Source organism: Diceros bicornis, chromosome 2, assembly GCF_020826845.1.
Source record: "Diceros bicornis minor isolate mBicDic1 chromosome 2, mDicBic1.mat.cur, whole genome shotgun sequence".
Lineage (NCBI taxonomy): Eukaryota > Metazoa > Chordata > Mammalia > Perissodactyla > Rhinocerotidae > Diceros > Diceros bicornis.
Window position 1 is genome coordinate 50,332,566 of NC_080741.1, and position 16,527 is coordinate 50,349,092.

The following is a 16,527-nucleotide window of genomic DNA, read 5'->3' on the forward strand; positions in this document are numbered from 1 at the left end:
CCTACAGTAGCTATGGCTGGGTGGTGGAATTAAGAGGACTTAAATTTCTTCTGTATTTTCCACAACTTGTATTAAACTACTGCTGCAATAACAGTTAACAGACACACAAACAATTCTGGTTGATCATAGTATGATTTTCCCTTCAAAATCTAAAACTCTTAAAGACAAACAAAACCGGCAAGCACCAGAAGCTTGCATAATAATGAAGATTAACTTCTTCAAGATGCTGCCCACAAGACACACAAGGCTGAGTCTTGGTAATAGAGAAAGAGAAATGGATCAACTTAATGAAACTACTCTAACTCCAAAAGAAACAAGACTCTTAATTAGCTCCAAGTCAAAGACTTGGCAAGGAGCAGTAAATAAATTAATTAAAATACTTCTGAAAAACATGAAGCTGGAGTAATAGTTGAATACTCTCAATTTCTGGGAGTCAGAAATGGAAAAAGAGGGGAAAACACTCTGGAGCTCATTGGGGTGGGGAAGTCCTACAAACAATCATTTGCTTCTGAATACTTTAAAGTATAGCTGCTTTGCAAAACAATAAACACAAACCAGCCCCCCACCAACAGACCCAGGAAATTTTTGCTTGTAATCACACATGGATCACTGTTATTTCCCCTGTACTTCCTTCTACTGACACAGATCAGGCTCTAAATATATGAAAGTTATCATTATTTTTATTATTTTACCACTAGAACACAAGACAGTACCACGGACAAAGGTTACTCCAAAGCAACAAATCTATTACATTTCTATAGGTCTGTTTGCTAATTTCTTTCTTTTTTATTTAGGTACTAAGGGAAGACCTAAGCACTCACAGGAATCATCCTTTCTTGAGTCCCCTCAAATCTCTGATACATATTCCCAGCTTCCCATGCAGCTCTGCAGAGTGGGTCATCGTGGACTAAGAGGTGATGGACTAAGAGAAGACATTCGAGCTGCCTGCCTCTTCCTTTTTACCCAACAATCATGCTCTTGGGCCCCTCTCAAGGTTCACATCTACTCTACCAATGGCTCCTCATAGCTTAGTAAGTCTGGTTTGTAGAACATATTCACATGAGAAAAAAATCAATTTCCATTTTAAAAAGTTGCAGTCACATTTGTCCTAATTAACATAAAGGAGTCATTTCAAAGAAACAGATTAGGAAACATCTTTCTATTCCTTAAAAGATACTAACCCACTACAGGGTTTGTGATAGAAATTACCCCATTGGGCCATTGATCTGCCCCCTTCCTTTACCAAGGGAATCCCTGATTTAGGGGCATTTTCAACATCGTTCTATTTTTGGACACCACACTTGCAACCGGAACTTAAATTCACATTCTTACCAAAGATTGATGGGGGGGCTACAAATTGGCACAACTATTTGCATTATCTAGTGAAGCTGAAAACACCCATTCCACCCGACCCAGCAATTCCAGCCCGAGGTGTTTCTGACACACATATACAGAGGTACTTACACAAGAATGTCCATAGTAGCACTGCTAATAATAGCCCCAAACTTGAAAGAATCTAGATGTCTATCAATAGTAGAATAAATTATGGTATATTCATACAGCAGAATATGATACAGAAATGGGAATGAACTACAGCTGCACACAACGTGGATGAGTTTCACAAACACAATGCTAAAAGAAGACACAAAATACAGCATGATTCCATTTATATAAAATTCAAAAGTAAAAAAACTATGTTGCTGAGAGATACAAAGGTGGTAAAAGTACAAAGAAACACAAAAACATGATTATCACAGAACACAGAACAGTAATAGTCTCCAGGGGTTGAGAAGCTGTGACCAGGAAAGGATCCATGAAGGGTTCAGAGGTGGTGGCATTGTTCTATTTCTTGAGGAGGTGGTAGTTACACAGTGGTTAACTTTATAATTTTTCACTAAATTGTATACAGATCATCTGAATTTAAAGATACAGATAGATATTTTACAATTTTTTTTAAAAAGGCACTTTCTGGGGCCGGCCTAGTGGCGCCAGCGGTTAAGTGCACACGCTCCGCTGCGGCGGCCCGGGGTTCGCCGGTTCGGATCCTGGGTGTGCACCAACGCACCACTTGTCAAGCCATGCTGTGGCGGCATCCCATATAAAGTGGATGAAGATGGGCATGGATGTTAGCCCAGGGCCAGTCTTCCTCAGCAAAAAGAGGAGGATTGGCATGGATGTTAGCTCAGGGCCGATCTTCCTCAAAAAAAAAAAAAAAAGGTACTTTCTGACATAGCCCACCAGCTCTACCTACAGTTTTGCCCAAGCCTGAAGTGTGAGACCAAAGGACCATTCTTTTCCTCTTTTCAGCAAAGCAAGAGGTTAATCTGTGATTTCTTCATGCAGCCACAATCAGAAATCACAATCCAATGTAACAATTAGGAAAAAAACAAATGAAGCATTTAAATGAAGCCTGGAGAGAACTTAAAACATCTGGAACAAAATGCAGGGCAACTAAACACAAAGTAACAGAAAAGAACAGGTGGTCAGTAACACCTCATTCTGAAGCTGATAAATAAAAGACCATTATAGATAAAGGGTGGCCATTTACAAAGCAGACAAGCAAGAAGTATGGCACATCAAGGACAAATCCTGAGTGATTACATTAAAGAAGGCATGCAAGCTTCAAGGAAGAAATCCCTGATTCTGTCATGATGGAGGACAGCCAACCCACAACCCTTGACTTTGGCTACCTTTTTGGAACAATTCAAATTCACAAGAAACTTCAACCACTGTTTGATCTTGTGTTTGAAATGGCAACATAAACTGGAAAGGGAATTTGGAAAGGCACAGATTCATGGAGAGACACAAAAATTATTCATCACAGAGGACTGGAAGTAGGACATCTTCTAATAGGTAAATCTTAAGTTAATGAGCTTACAAAAAAATATCTACCGACATCAATTTAAAAGGCAGATCTCAAACTTAATACATAGTCAAAAACGTAGATATTCCAGAACAGGCCTGAAAGGTATATTAAAATTTTAAGTGTATCCTAGATAAACCTGACTGCTTTCATTTAGGTCCTTAGACAAGCTGATGCCTCCTCACACTAAAATCTGAAAGTTGCACTGATTTACATTTTAAGAGGAGAAAAGTGTTGAAGCAGCAAACTGCAGATGGATTCAAAGATGCAGTTCTCCCATATCTTCAATTTTCCAGCACCTAGTAGTTTCTGGCAGACAGCACTCAGAATGATTGGCAGAATTTGTAATGTTCAATATTACCAGGAAAAAACTGCACACATATTTCCAGCATATGATTTTAACTCACCAGTCACCATGTTGCATGTATTTCTGCTGCTTGTCCTGAGTTCTTAAGACTTGTAACATTCTGAAGAAGACAGAACAAAGAAGTTCCTTCTATCCTCAGCCTCTTTTTAAATTTTAACTTTGTTCTTAAAATAAAATACAGTATATTAGAAAGAACTACCCCCACCATTATCAAATTTGATTGCTAATTTTACTTCCTCTTAGCTTCTCTTTTCTTAAACTTAATAAAGCAAAACTGTAAAACATAAACTAGCAGATGCTTTGTCTTAGAAAAAAGAAGTGCATATTTCTCTAGGACAAAGCTAGAACTCCCCCAGCACCAGAACACGGAGCTGGGGCTAAAAAAAAAAAGATGAAATGGACTGAAATCCTGTATCAAAAGTGACTTCTCCAGTGATACATGGACAAATTTTAGGAATTTCTGCTGGGGAATTTTGGAATTACAAAAGAAGGCAAAGCACTGATTCTCAGGTTGCTCAATTTTGTTCTGGGCAACTTTCTGGCTGAGGAACAGCGGGCCCTTAATCTAACAGAATACAAGTAAACTCCTCCCACTCACACAGAAGAAAAGGCTGCACTTAAGAATTTAAAGCAGCATTTAGGGCTTCAGTAGTTTCCCATCACCCAAAGAAGAGGATCCCCTTCAGCAGCGCACAGAGGTGACGCGTAGGAATTGCGCTTATGGAAGAATTACTTTCTAATGACATGAGAGCAGGTACCGCTGAAGAGCCTTCTAGGATTACCCTACCCTCCCCAGCACAAAGCACCAAACCAAGGTGAGGAAACTCGAGGAGGCTCGCAGCTCTCACAGACCAACAGGGCTCGGATTCAGAAGCAAGGCAGCACCCTCCCCAAACACCCACCCTGCACATGGGCCTCAAGTCGCCGCATTCTTTGAGAACGAGCAATCTCGCCTGCCTCGCAAAGGAGCGGGGCCGCAAGCCAGACCGCAAAGCCAGTTGGTTTCTCCCCAGGCCTAGGCCACGGCGGTCCGGGGACGTCACCAGAGCAGGAAGGGCCCAACCCGCAACCTTCCTCACACTGCCGCCCCTCCACGCAGCAAGGGTGTCCTGCGCGCCCTCGCGGAGGCGGCGGCGCCACCCAACAGCAAGGCGCGCGCCCCGAAGCGGGGGGGGGGGGTACGGACGGGCGCGCGCCCCAGAAAGCCACTCAGGCCCACACGCTGTAACTCCAAGAGCGGAGATATCCGGGCCGGGAACGCGCACGTCGCGGCCACACGCACCGGGAGGCCCACAAGCGCGCGCGCGCATACACAGGCCCGGCCGCGCGCTAACACAAAAGCGCGTTCGCGCGCCGCGCCCACCTAAATCCCCGACCCGCTCACCCACACCCAAAGGGCGGGGGCGCGCGAGCCCAGGGACGTTCTCCGCTCCGGAGCAGCCCCGAGGTCTCCTGGGCCCAGCGGTATCGGCCCGCCCGCCCCCGCCCGCCGTTGTGTGGGGTGGGCCCGCTCTCAGGCCCGCAGCTTCGCCCCATCCCTGCCCTCACTGGAGCCCTTACCCGGCGACGTCGCCGCCGCCGCCACCACCGCTCAACCCGCCGGCCCCGCCGCACCGCTCGGGGCCCCGGTTCTGCCGTCACCGCTCTAAGACCGACAGGATTTTCCCCTCACAGCTCCCTGAGCGCCATCTTACATTCAACCCTCACAGCCAATGGGTGCCGAATACCCCTCTCGCGATAATCGAAGCGTCGGATCCCGCGAGAGTTGAGACTACTGCCTGGCCAGACTTAAAGGGAACGCTTCTGCCGAGGAAAGAGGCCTGGCTTCAGGCGGCAGTGGCGGCAAGAAGAGCTCGAGATTTAGGGCGGGGCAGCCCGCCCTCGGACGCCCCTCCATGCGGGGCGGATCCAGGGCCGTAGATCGGTCTAGCTGTGAAGCTTGGGCAGCCTGGGGCTCGAGGCTTGCTCTCTGGACCCACCTTCTGCTGCCTGCTCCGGCCTCCTTAGGTCACGCAGTCACACACGAGGCGCGGCCCAGCCTCTCGCTTAAGGTGGCCCCCACATCGCCTGACCTAGACTCGGCGCCCTCAGCTGCGCCCCATCTGGGAGGCCCCAAGTCACTCTCCTCCCGGAGTCTCTAGCGTCTGGGATCCCACCACCACCATCTGCTGTCGTCCTAATTCAGCCTTCAGCAGTCCAGTCCACCTTAAAGCGGGCCTCGGGTAGCCTGGTGTTTGTATACAGGGAAAATGTGGAGGGTTGTTAAAGCTGCAGGCACACGCCGGCCTCATCAGTAGCCCACACTGCCCCAGAGGGCAACCAGCTTACCACAGACTTTTTCTTAAAAAAGCCTCTGGGCCTTTGCATTTGTTCCTCCTGCCCTGGCAAACTCCCCCTAGTCCTTTGAGGTTCCCCTCTGGAGTCACTTACTGAGACTAGTCTTCTGAGGCCCAGGCTGGGACAGGAACCTCCTGCAGCCCTGCACAGGCCCTAGAGAGACCTCTCCTGCAGTGCCTTGTCACCCTGTCTCCCCAACTTAGAAGGCCACCGCACAAGTCTTCCTCATTTCACAGTGCCTGGCATGTAATAGGCACTCAACAATTATTTACTGAATGATTGGACTGGGAGCTAAACCTCTCTTCATCTGCCTAGGCACTCAGTCAGACACAAATCTTCCAGATTCCTCTGGCATAGGGCTTCTAACAGTGAAGCAGCACCCCAAGGCCTGCCATTCCCCCAGACCAGGTGCAGAGGATATTGAATCAGGCACAGGCCCCTTCCCTTTAGCATCAACAAGTGCACCAGTAGTTTCAAAGCTGTCAGTAATCCTCTGTGTGCAGTCTACCTCCCCACAACCCCTCGCACGTCTCTAAGGCCCTCAGGTGCTGGGAGGGCAGAGAGAGAACACACAGACTCCAGGGGGATCTAACTATTCTTTATTGACATGGAGTCTGGGTACTCCTAGCCTCCAGAAGGATGAGGTAGGTCCATGGGGCTTCCAGCTCACACCTTTCCAGGGTCCTCCTTCAGTGTGACCGTCCGGTTGAAGACAAGCTGGAGGGCAGAGGAGGAAGAATGACCACCAGCCAGAACTAGGCCAGGAGGCCCGGGTGGGTCTCATCACGGATACCCCACCCCTGCCCTCACCTCATCCCAGAGGAGCTAAGAGTCAGGAGACTCGGGTTCTCAATAACTTTATGACTTCGGGTAAGGGACTAAATGACTCTGGGCCTCCATTTTATAAGGATTCTAACAATCCTTATGCCTGCCCCCTGTCTTGAGTAAGAAAGGCAAGGTCCATACAAAATTTTGTGCATGGACTTAACCTCTGAGCCTGTTTTCTCATAAGTTGAACATGAACCCCACCTCAGGTGGTGAGGATTAACTAAGGGAATGTAAGCAGACCGCTTGGCACAGTGAATGGCAGCCACCACTGTCACTGTAGAAAGGGCACGCAGGTAAATTCAAGCACCTGTCCCTGGCGGCTGTCTGGATCCACGGAGAAGTAGCCCAGCCGCTCAAACTGGAACTTGTCGAAGGGCTTTGCCAGGGCCACAGAGCAGTCCACTAATGCTGCCACCACCACTTGTAGTGATGCCTGCAAGCAGGGAACTCAGGTGGCCATCCAGCCAGGGAGACCCACCACCCTCACCCTACACCCCATGAGCCTACCGGATTCAGATCACTTAAGAATCCGCCAGGCACCTCAGCAGGATCCTCAGGGTTCTTGTGCTGAAATCTGTAGCCAGGGTGAAGGTCAGACTCCAGCTGTGCAGCCACAGCAGGCAATGCCCATCTTGTACCTGCCCCCACCCCAGCTGTGTTCACTCACAGTCGCTCATAGAGGCGAATCTCACACGTCACAGGCTGTGACACCCAGTGAATAAAAGCCTTGGGCTTTTCTCCAGCATCTGCCTGTCTGCAGGTTACCTCCAGGCTCTCCACACAGCCACAGGGGTCCTGGAAGTCAAGGGCGAGAAGCCTACAATCAGACCTGGGGACCACTACCAGGACTGCAGGCTGCACCCAAATCCTCACCCCAGCACGCACTGCAGTAGGAAGGCTGCAGCTGTCCCTCACCTTGACAACATGCTGCAGCTGGATGACGTAGCCTGTATGCCTCAGGCCCACAGGCTGGCCCCATGCCAGGCGCTTATAGCCTGGCTCAGGCTCCTAGAGGTAGAAAGTGGGGTGGACACAAGAGGCTGCAAAGGTCAGACAGGTACAAGAGGCTTCTCCCCTACCTCTATGTCTGGCAGGGGTTGGTTCATCTGAAGCAGGAAGTAGGTGGACTGACAGACTGACAGAAGAGATGAAAGGACCTCAGGACTGGGCTCAGCAGCAAATAGGACCCTCCACCCCCTAATCACCTCCTTGAAGTCAGTCCTCTCGATGAAGACAATGGGTCCAAAGGGAACCTGATGGAAGCCCTTGGTCTCATCAGCTGGGAAGTTAGGCACCTGGACATCGAAGGACTACAGCAGGAGATGGGTATCTGAGTCACACTAGACACTGGGACCCTCATGCCCAGACCAGGTACACACACTCCCACACACACAATTGAGGCAGACCTACCTTGGCAGCAGGAAAGTTGGTGATGATGACCTGTAATGGCTCCAGCACAGCCATGGCCCGCGGGGCTGTGTCATTCAGCACATCACGCACGCAGGCTTCTAGCAGATGTGGCTCTATCGTGGTCTGTGCCACTGTCACCCCCACCTAGCAGGAAAGGTCAGCATCAGTCACAACCACAACCACAGACTGTCATGCTCAGCCCCTACCTGCCCACCCAGCCTACTAGGCTATACCCGAGCACAGAAGTTGTTGATGGCCTCAGGTGGGAAACCCCGCCGTCGTAGGGCTGTGAGTGTGAAGAGCCGTGGGTCGTCCCAGTCCCTGTGGGCAAGGAGGTGGTGAGAAGGCAGCACATGCCACTAGCACTACCAACCTTTGATGAGCCAAACAACCATACCTACCGCACAGCACCAGCTGCCACAAGCTGGAGGATCTTCCTCTTAGAGACGACTGCATAGTGCAAGTTGAGGCGGCCATACTCCCACTGCACCGGGCAGTAGACATCCAACGCATTGCATAGCCAGAAGTAGGAAGAGCGGCTGGGATGGGAGGGAAGAGTCAGGATTGGCCACCTCAGAGCAGGGAGAGACCACAGGAAGGGCTGCTGGAATCCCATTGGTCCTACCCACCCCATGGGGCCAGCTCCCTCACCGGGCCTGGAATTCCTTGGTGCAGAGTGAGTGGGTGATGTGCTCGATGGAGTCACAGAGGCAGTGCGTGTAGTCATAGGTAGGGTAGATGCACCTGCAGGGCATAGGTAGTGGGCCCACCATCCAGCCCCACTCTGCCTTACCCATGGCCCACCACCCCACTCTACAACTCCGCCACCCCACCCCATGCTCACACCCACCAGGTGTCCCCCGTGCGGTGGTGTGGTGTATACTTGACTCGATAGGCCACAGGGTCCATCTTGCCATCCTCCATCACCAGCTTCATCCTCAAAGTGGCCTCACCTTCCGCAAACTTGCCCTTGCGCATTGCCTGAGGAGAGCAAGGGCTCAGGCTGCCTCTCAGCACAGGGGCATCTCATCCTCAGCATCCTGGCCCACCCAGACCTAGTTGCTCCTCCAGAACCTCACCTCAAAGAGCAGCAATGATTCCTCTACAGGACGTTCTCTCCAGGGTGAGGGTGGTGGGTTGTGGCCTTTGAGCTCTTCTCCTCGCTGGTGGCACACATAGGCCTGGCCCCTATGAGGAAGGAGTATGAGCACCCGGCATGGCATGTCCTGGTCAGCCTGCCTGGCTCCACCATCATGGCACTGGCCTCACCTGTGGATGAGCTCTACGGCCCAGGCATACAGCTGGTCAAAATAGTCAGAGGCATACGTTACCTTATAAGGTGTGTAACCTGGGGCAGAATGAGACACGGTATGAGCAACCAGCCAGGGACACCCAGAGGCAGGCCATGGTCCAAGGAGAGGCCCACTGACCACCAGCTCTGCCCAGGCCTTGCCCAGCCCATACCCAGCCAGGCCACCATGTCGCAGATGGCAGTGAAGAACTTTGCTTCCTCCTTCTCAGGGTTGGTGTCATCAAAGCGCAGAAAACAGATCCCCTTGTTGGCCTAGGAGAGTCGCAGTATCTATGAGCTCCCACATCATTAGTTCCCATAGTCTAGCTCATCAAACTGGGACATTCTCAGAGGTCTTCCATGTCAGAATTAAAAGTGCCTTCAAGAGTTTCACTCATCTTCCTGTATCTAAATGCCCTAAACAAAGCATCTCTTATACCAACTTGGGACAGAGAGCACAGCCTCTTCCTAAGCCCAAGAGGTTACACAGGGAATTTCCCCAAATTTGAACTCACTGCCTCACCTCAGTTTTTTCCCAATGAGCCCAATGGATTCCTAAGTATCTGTCATTCCTAAGTATCAGCAGCGGAGTGCACACACACGTGGTTCCCCTCCATGGCCTCTGTCCATTCTGTGCACATTATAGGAGCAGCAGAGAAGGTGGGACGCCTCTCTGGTATCCAGTCATGGGAGCAGCAAGTGGTCACCCTGCTTGCCAGGTCCCCAACACATACTCACCTTGGCATAGCCAAAGTTGAAATTGATGGCTTTGGCATGTCCAATGTGCAGGATTCCATTGGGTTCTGGCGGGAACCGGGTACGTACCTGAAATAAGGGGAATGGGAGCAGAAGAATTAGGTCAGAGCTCAGACTACCCTAAAGGAACAGACACCCTTTCCCAGGGAGGCCATGGTGATAGGTAAGATGGAGCAGTACAGAAGCAGCCCAGGCCCCCAGGCAAGCGCTGATGGCACTAGCTTGCCTAGCCATACTCCTACACACCTGTCCCCCAGTGATCTCTAGGTGCTGCTTCAGTAGATCCATGGTATGTGGAGTGGTCACATAGCCTGGGGTTTTGTAGTTCTCACCTGCCAGAACCAAAACAAGCCTGAGAACTAGGCTGCAGCCCAAGACTCCCTACCCCAGTGGCCTGGCTGCAAGAGTTGCTGTCAAAATCCAGCCCTCTCCAGAGTTTCGATCTGCCTGCTCACCAGGCTTATGGAACTTAAGTGCCTCCCCTTGGAGCTGCTCCATCAGAGACAGGGTCTGGCCAGCAGGCTCACCTGCGGAGAAAAGACCAAGGAAAACTTATCTTCTGGATACAGCTACCACACCTAGCTCAGGGAAGTGCCTGTCAGTACTGCCCACATCCTGCAATCAGAACAGAACCAAGCAGGCCTCTCTTCCTCCAACCCCTGAGACAAAAGATACAGAGCTAGACTTCTCAGGCCTCCTCAGGCCAGTCTCTGGGTAAAGGGAACAAAGAAAACACCAGGAATTCCGGTGGTGAGTAAGCCAATAGCCTGAGGGGACAGGGCTGTAAGGACCAATCACGCGGAAAGCCCAGAAGTCAGGGAGCTGAATGGGACAGAAGCCTCAAGCCTCTCACCATTCTCTACCACATCCCTTGCTGTCCTCTGGTCTGTTTCTTCAGGCCGAGGCTTTGCCACCTGAGAGAAACCCAGAAGTTGGGTCAGTGTCTCTCCTGGGCAGGGTCTTGGGATCAGTGGGGTGAGACAGTCCCTTCCCCAGCCTGAAGTCTCACCCAACCCGACCTCATCCCCAGGGACCCAGGACCACACTCAGCCCCACCTTGGGCTTCTTCTCCAGATCAGTCTCCGTTTTGGGACCCAGAAGGTGGAGAACCTGAGCAGAGAACAGAGTCAGGCCCAGGACAGGAGTGTTCTCTTTCGAGGAGCCCCTGAAGGACCCCGTCCACCCACCTAAGGGCTTCCTGGCCTGTCTACCAGCACCACCTTGAAAAACCTACCTAGCCCATCCCACCTCTGTTCCTCACATGGTTCTGCTGGCCTCAAATGCTCTTTCCCTCCTGAGGGTCCACACTGGGGTCAGGTAACAAAAACTACCATTTACAGAGAGGAACTATGGGCCTAGCATCAAGATAAGCAATCTACCTCGGCTATCACCCTCTTGTGATTCCATGACAGCATCCTGAGATGAAAGCCACATCACCCCTATTTACAAGATGAGGAAACCGAGGTTCAGAGTAAAGTGACTCACCCCATATTAGACCCAATGCAGAGGCCCAAGTCTTTTACTGCCCACCCAGGTACTGCCCTCTCCACACCAGACTCTATTATCCACCATCAAAATAGAGACAGGGTCTGCTCCCCTTCACTTCTGGTTATCCCTCAGTGGACTCTAGGCCCTGTCCATGGCAGGGCCTTTGCCTGCTTCAGCTCAAGGAGGTGCCCACCTGCATGTCCACTTCATGCTTGATCATTTTGCCATCTGCCCACTTGAGCATGGCCCGAGCCTCTCCTAGAAACATGGGCACAAGGAGCTGCAGAAAGGCAAGGGAGAGCACTTCCCACCCTCTTTCCCAAGAAAAGGTCCTAGTTGACCTCAGGAACCAGAGCCTGGGCCCAACCAGACCACTTTTTAAGGTGTTCCTCCTCCTCCCTCCACCTCCCTCTCACTCATGCCCAGAAGAGAAGGCATGACTAGAGAGAACAACACAGCCCCCTGCCCTAGGCCCTGCTCACCCATCAGCAGCCCCATGTTGAAATGATAACGCTCCACCAGGAGCTGGGGCCGGTGGCGATTTATGGTGGCCTCCACCTGCAGAAAGCCAAACCATGTGGTTTAGGAAAGTGTCTTTCAGAAACGCTATATAAGGGGGCCGGCCCCGTGGAGTAGCAGTTATGTGCACGCTCTCTGTTGCTGGTGGCCCAGGTTCGGATCCCAGGCGCGCACTGATGCTCCACTTGTCAGGCCATGCTGTGGCGGTGTCCCATATAAAGTGGAGAAAGATGGGCACAGATGTTCGCCTAGGGCCAGTCTTCCTCAGTGGGGAAAAAAAAAAAAGAGGAGGATTGGCGTGGATGATAGCTCAGGGCCGATCCTCGCAAAAAAAAAAAAAAAAAAAAAAAAAAAAACAACGCTATATAGGGACCCACACCCTCACCCTGAGTCTTCCTGGGTGGAGAAGCTGAGCCATTCCTTTCCAGGGTCATTACTAAGGAGGCAGCCAATGCCTGGGGAAAGACTCACAGCCTCCTCAATCTGCTCTGGGGTCACCACGATGCCCACACCACATTCCTGCTCAAAGTGCACGGTGTTGATGGGATCCAAGGGATGACTTCGCACATATTCAAGGGCAGCTGAGAAAGGAGAGGCAATGAGTTTGTGGCATCTCAGTTCCAAGAAGTAGGTAGACAGGGCCCTAATCCCATGAAACCCCAATTACAGTTTGGCCTCCTAAGAGGTTAAGCCTTGCACCACCCTAGAGAAGCCCTGAGCCCACAAGAAAGAAGCATATGTTCTGAGGGAAGCTCTCTTCCTCAGACCTACCCATTTCCCCAGTCAGTCTCACCAGAGGCGGCCCTCTCCATCCTTAAGTGCCATAGTTTAGAGGGAAGGGCAGAAGTAGGCATCTAGAGAGATATTGGGGGACGTGGCAGAAAGGGCAGATGGGGGTCATGGCTGAGGTGGGAAGCTGGAGGTGGAAGTGGCAGGACAGACAGGGGACTCACCGCTCAGCTGGGTCTCAGTGTGGATCTTCTTATTGACTATGTAGCTCACGAGGAAAGAGAGACGCCGGGGATCCTTGAGTCGCGAGGCCAAGCCATATAGCAGGGTCCCGGTAGCCTTGTCGATGGTGGAGCCCAGAGTCTGCTGCGCCTGGGGTCAGAGGGGTCAGGAAAGAAGCCCCACGCCCAGTAAGAAAGGCATGTGCGAGACAAGGTGGCTAGATGGGGATGGGACCTGGCCCGGGGCTGCGTTGGGGCACAATTGGCAGTCCAGGCTAGGGGCCGAGGGGCTCGCACCTGGGTCGCCGCCTCGCGCAGCTGCGCGCTCAGAGCCGCGTTTTTGAGCGTCTCCCGGGCCTTGTGCTCGCTCAGGCCGAGGCCAGTGAAGAGCGACAAGGAGTCCACAGTCGCCATCGCAGGGAACACCGGAAACCGGAAGAAATTTTGGGGCCAATCTGCACGTTGGCATTAGCCCACTGACCAATAGGAGAGCGAAGCCGCCAGAAAGACCCAATGGTGTCCTTTCTTGGAGAGAGGGGGCGGGGCTCCCCAGGGTAGTCGGCGCCGTTTAAGGAACAGAGGGGCTGCCAAACCAGCTTTTCCGGGCGTTTAACTTCCGTCTCCGCGCTCCGGGTCTCTTTTAGGAGCGATTTGCCGCGGACCTGGAGGGAAGGTGTTCAGCACCGAGGCAGGAGGCAGACGCAGGCATGGCCCTTGCTTTTCGACTTTTGTCCTTCAGCCCTGGAAACTTTGGGACCATCCCAATTCTGTTCTCGGGAGCAAATGTGAGTTCCTATCGCGTTTCTGTCGTCACGGCTTTGGAGTTGTCATGGAAACAGTTGAGCAAACTAAAGCCCGGGAAATCCGGTCAAGACTCCAGCGCAGAGAATGTACGGAATGGCCCATCCACCCCTCGAGGGGCCTCATAAGTCTGACACCCGAAGGCGCATACCTGGCCGGGAGAGGAGGTTTGGGTCAGGAGGGACCTCGCAGAAGTTCTGTGATGATTTGGTTTAACATCTCCTGGCACATTTAACCTCCTTGCCAAAGCATACAAATATTACCACATGAAAACCACAAGCAAATTAGGCCTTGAAATCCATCTGTAGGCTTTTGACAGGATATTTTATTGAAGTTGGGACAGGGTGAGGCAGAGGAGATAGAATCCTCATGATGATGACTATTGTGCTTGGGAGTTTCCCCACAGTCTCTCACTGGACTTCCAGGACCTGCTGGGAATTATCAGGCTAAAACAGAAGGTACAGTCTGTTTTCTTTGTGGAATTGGAGCTGCTGGTGGTGGGATGGTGAGGAGATCCCCAAATTTGGGATTGGAACTCAGGCTCTTGGAGGCCTTGTGTTCCCAATACTCCTGGACCTTCAAGGACTGGGCAGGAACCTGACTGCAGTCTGTATCCATATTCTGTGTCCTGCTTTGTAGCCATATCCCACTAATGACCAAGTTCCATTTCTGGGCCTACAGCTGAGTCCCACATGATGACCACATGCCAGATTTCACCCAGGGATACACGCTGCATCAGTATTCAGGTCCAGTCCCACTAATGACCAAGTTCCATTTCTGGGCCTACAGCTAGCTGAGTCCCACATGATGACCACATGCCAGATTTCACCCAGGGACACACACTGCATCAGTATTCAGGTCCAGTCCTGTGTCTTGGGGCTTCCCACCTCCCTATGGCCCCTTGGCCGCAGCCTGATGCCAATCCAGCCAAAGCCAGGTGCAAGCATTGAGCAGGGGATGCAGTGGAGTGGTGTCATAGACAGGCACCAAGAAGCAGAGCCACAGCCACACCAGGCCTGTGCTGAGTCCATAGCTGCAGGTGCCTAGCCCACCACAAAGGTGCCTGTGATGAGCAGGGTGCCTGCCACTTTCCCTGTCTCCTCTGTACCTGATGCCACCGAAGGATTCATTACAGCACCATCACCACCATCACTGAGTCCTGCAGGTCTGGTGATGGCCCCCTCAATGAGATCAGGGCCTGCATCCCCTTCCCTGGTTCCCTCATGGTGCCTACTGCGTCGACCCTGTGGCTTCATGTCACAGGATGAGGCAGTAGCCCCACCAGTGCTACCAAGAATGCCACGAGTGGCAGTGGCAGCTCAGCCAGTACTCTGGAGCCCTACGACTTGCACAGAACAGAACCATTAAGTTGTATGGACTCAGCCCTCGGGGGGCTGGCTTGCTTGCATGATGCCTGGCACTACTTTCAGGAAAATCAAGAAAAAGATAACCACATAGAAAAGCCAGGCAACAGCCAGCAAGGCCCAGCTATGGCAAGGGAAGAGGCAGGGTCCAGCAGCCAGGCCTATGGACAGGTCCCTGTGTCACAGGCTGACAGTAAGCAAAGAGGCAGTAGAAGCCACAGCGCTGGTGGCCACAGGAGCCTTGTGCAGATGCCACAGAAGGGTAATGTGGCAGGCTCAGCAGCAGTAGGGCTGCAGTCAGCGCGGATGGAGCCCCTTGATCAGTGCATCCAGCACATGCAGACCACTGGTGGCCAGACACTTGGGGCTGCACACAGCGAAGGCCCAGCACAATCCCACTGCAGCCCATGCCTAGCAAGCCCTCCAGCAGTATGCCAGCACCAGCACCCAACTTGGCAATTAAATCAGCTCTTCAGGCCCCTCTCCACAGCCAGCAACCCTACACGGCCCTTGTGCTGTTGTCCCCATAGGAAAAAGCCAACATTGGTCACAGGGCTAGCTTTCTCCAGGAAAGCTCTGCTCACCACCACCCCTAACTCAAGCCGAGGGTGAGAGGTACTATCAGGGCCCGCATGCTGAGCTTATTATAAGACTGGCCCCACAGGCTTGGGAGTAGGATGGACCTACAGGGCTGCAAGGACCCTGCCCCAACCTCTGCCTGCCCTTACAGTCTTTCTGGCTTATCTGAACACCTGCCTCTTGAGTACCTTTGCTCCTTGTCTGTCTCCCTCCAGCCGGAAACTCCCACTCCCATCCCCAAGCAATTGCAGACAAGAGGGAGCAGCATTATCCATGAAGAGAGGCAAGGAGGCTTCTCTCAAGATTTGCCCTTGCCATATGTGTGTACAAGGTCACAGAGGCTCTGAGGCTGGGACAAGCCTGCAAACCCACTGCAAGTGAACAGCCTGGGGCAATTGCCAAGAGCTCAGGTCTCAGGGACTCTTAAGAGAAGAAATGGCCTGGCAGAATCCCATACCCTCCTTCCCATAGGAAGTCAGCCAAGATTAACTCTGGTCCTCTCTGCTTGTCCTCCTTTTGGAGCAAGGTCTCCTTCCACACAGCAGTTTTTTTCCTGCTCTGTTCTCCCGAGGGATCCAGATGGTGCTCAAACTACAGCAAAGAGAGCCCTCAGAAGAGGAAAGGAGAAAGAGATTCCCCCAGTGCCTCCTGTTCCCCAAAAAGTATCCCCTGACCTGATGACAGACTGTCAGCTTCTGGAGCCTCATGGGGTACTCCTCCACTCCTTGGGTGTGAGGTATTGAGAGTGATGCCAACCACAGCTGCCTCCATGTGGGACCCAGAGCCAGTGGGATCAAAGGCCAGCAGGCAGGCCTCAGAGAGGCCTAAGGGCACTGGGGGCTTCATGACCTACAGGGCCTGACCTGGGACTCCACCATCTCTCCTCAGAACAGAGCCCTTTCAGGTTCTTTAACACACACACACACACACACACACACACCCCCCAAATGATGGGGAAGGGAGGTGGTGGCAGC

General features: G+C 52.2%; 2 protein-coding genes across 5 annotated transcripts in view; both read right to left on the reverse strand.

Moving 5' to 3' along the window:
* Positions 1 to 5,133, reverse strand: part of QRICH1 (glutamine rich 1) — a 45,159-nt gene extending 40,026 nt beyond the window's left edge. The window contains exons 1-2 of one of the 4 annotated variants that reach the window (XM_058558082.1): positions 4,791 to 5,133; positions 3,271 to 3,330 (exon numbers count right to left, since the gene is read on the reverse strand). The gene's annotated coding sequence lies outside the window, so the exon portion shown is untranslated. Of the gene's footprint in view, positions 1 to 3,270; positions 3,331 to 4,132; positions 4,328 to 4,790 lie in introns of those variants that run through there. The other 3 variants (XM_058558090.1, XM_058558072.1, XM_058558098.1) reach the window with 3 other exon arrangements.
* A 1,011-nt stretch (positions 5,134 to 6,144) lies between these two features.
* Positions 6,145 to 13,252, reverse strand: QARS1 (glutaminyl-tRNA synthetase 1). The gene is made up of 24 exons (XM_058558112.1): positions 13,107 to 13,252; positions 12,813 to 12,960; positions 12,331 to 12,440; positions 11,823 to 11,898; positions 11,534 to 11,598; positions 10,909 to 10,962; positions 10,706 to 10,766; positions 10,308 to 10,379; positions 10,099 to 10,184; positions 9,835 to 9,921; positions 9,270 to 9,369; positions 9,075 to 9,153; positions 8,885 to 8,993; positions 8,656 to 8,786; positions 8,457 to 8,549; positions 8,207 to 8,344; positions 8,039 to 8,126; positions 7,806 to 7,949; positions 7,601 to 7,705; positions 7,311 to 7,403; positions 7,063 to 7,190; positions 6,903 to 6,969; positions 6,703 to 6,828; positions 6,145 to 6,284 (listed from the first exon to the last, which is right to left on the reverse strand). Exons 1-24 carry the CDS (start codon positions 13,221 to 13,223, stop codon positions 6,234 to 6,236), a joined length of 2,328 nt encoding a protein of 775 aa, XP_058414095.1. The 5' UTR covers positions 13,224 to 13,252; the 3' UTR covers positions 6,145 to 6,233.
* Positions 13,253 to 16,527: the final 3,275 nt, after the last annotated feature.

Bases quoted from the DNA above. Each gene is read 5' to 3' on its own strand.
- QARS1 (XM_058558112.1), bottom strand. From the start codon at position 13,223: ATGGCGACTGTGGACTCCTTGTCGCTCTTCACTGGCCTCGGCCTGAGC. The intron at 8,787-8,884 runs GTGAGGTTCTGG...TGCTCTCCTCAG, and splicing joins AATCATTGCTGCTCTTTGAG to GCAATGCGCAAGGGCAAGTT. The intron at 8,127-8,206 runs GTAGGTATGGTT...CCTTGCCCACAG, and splicing joins GTGGCAGCTGGTGCTGTGCG to GGACTGGGACGACCCACGGC.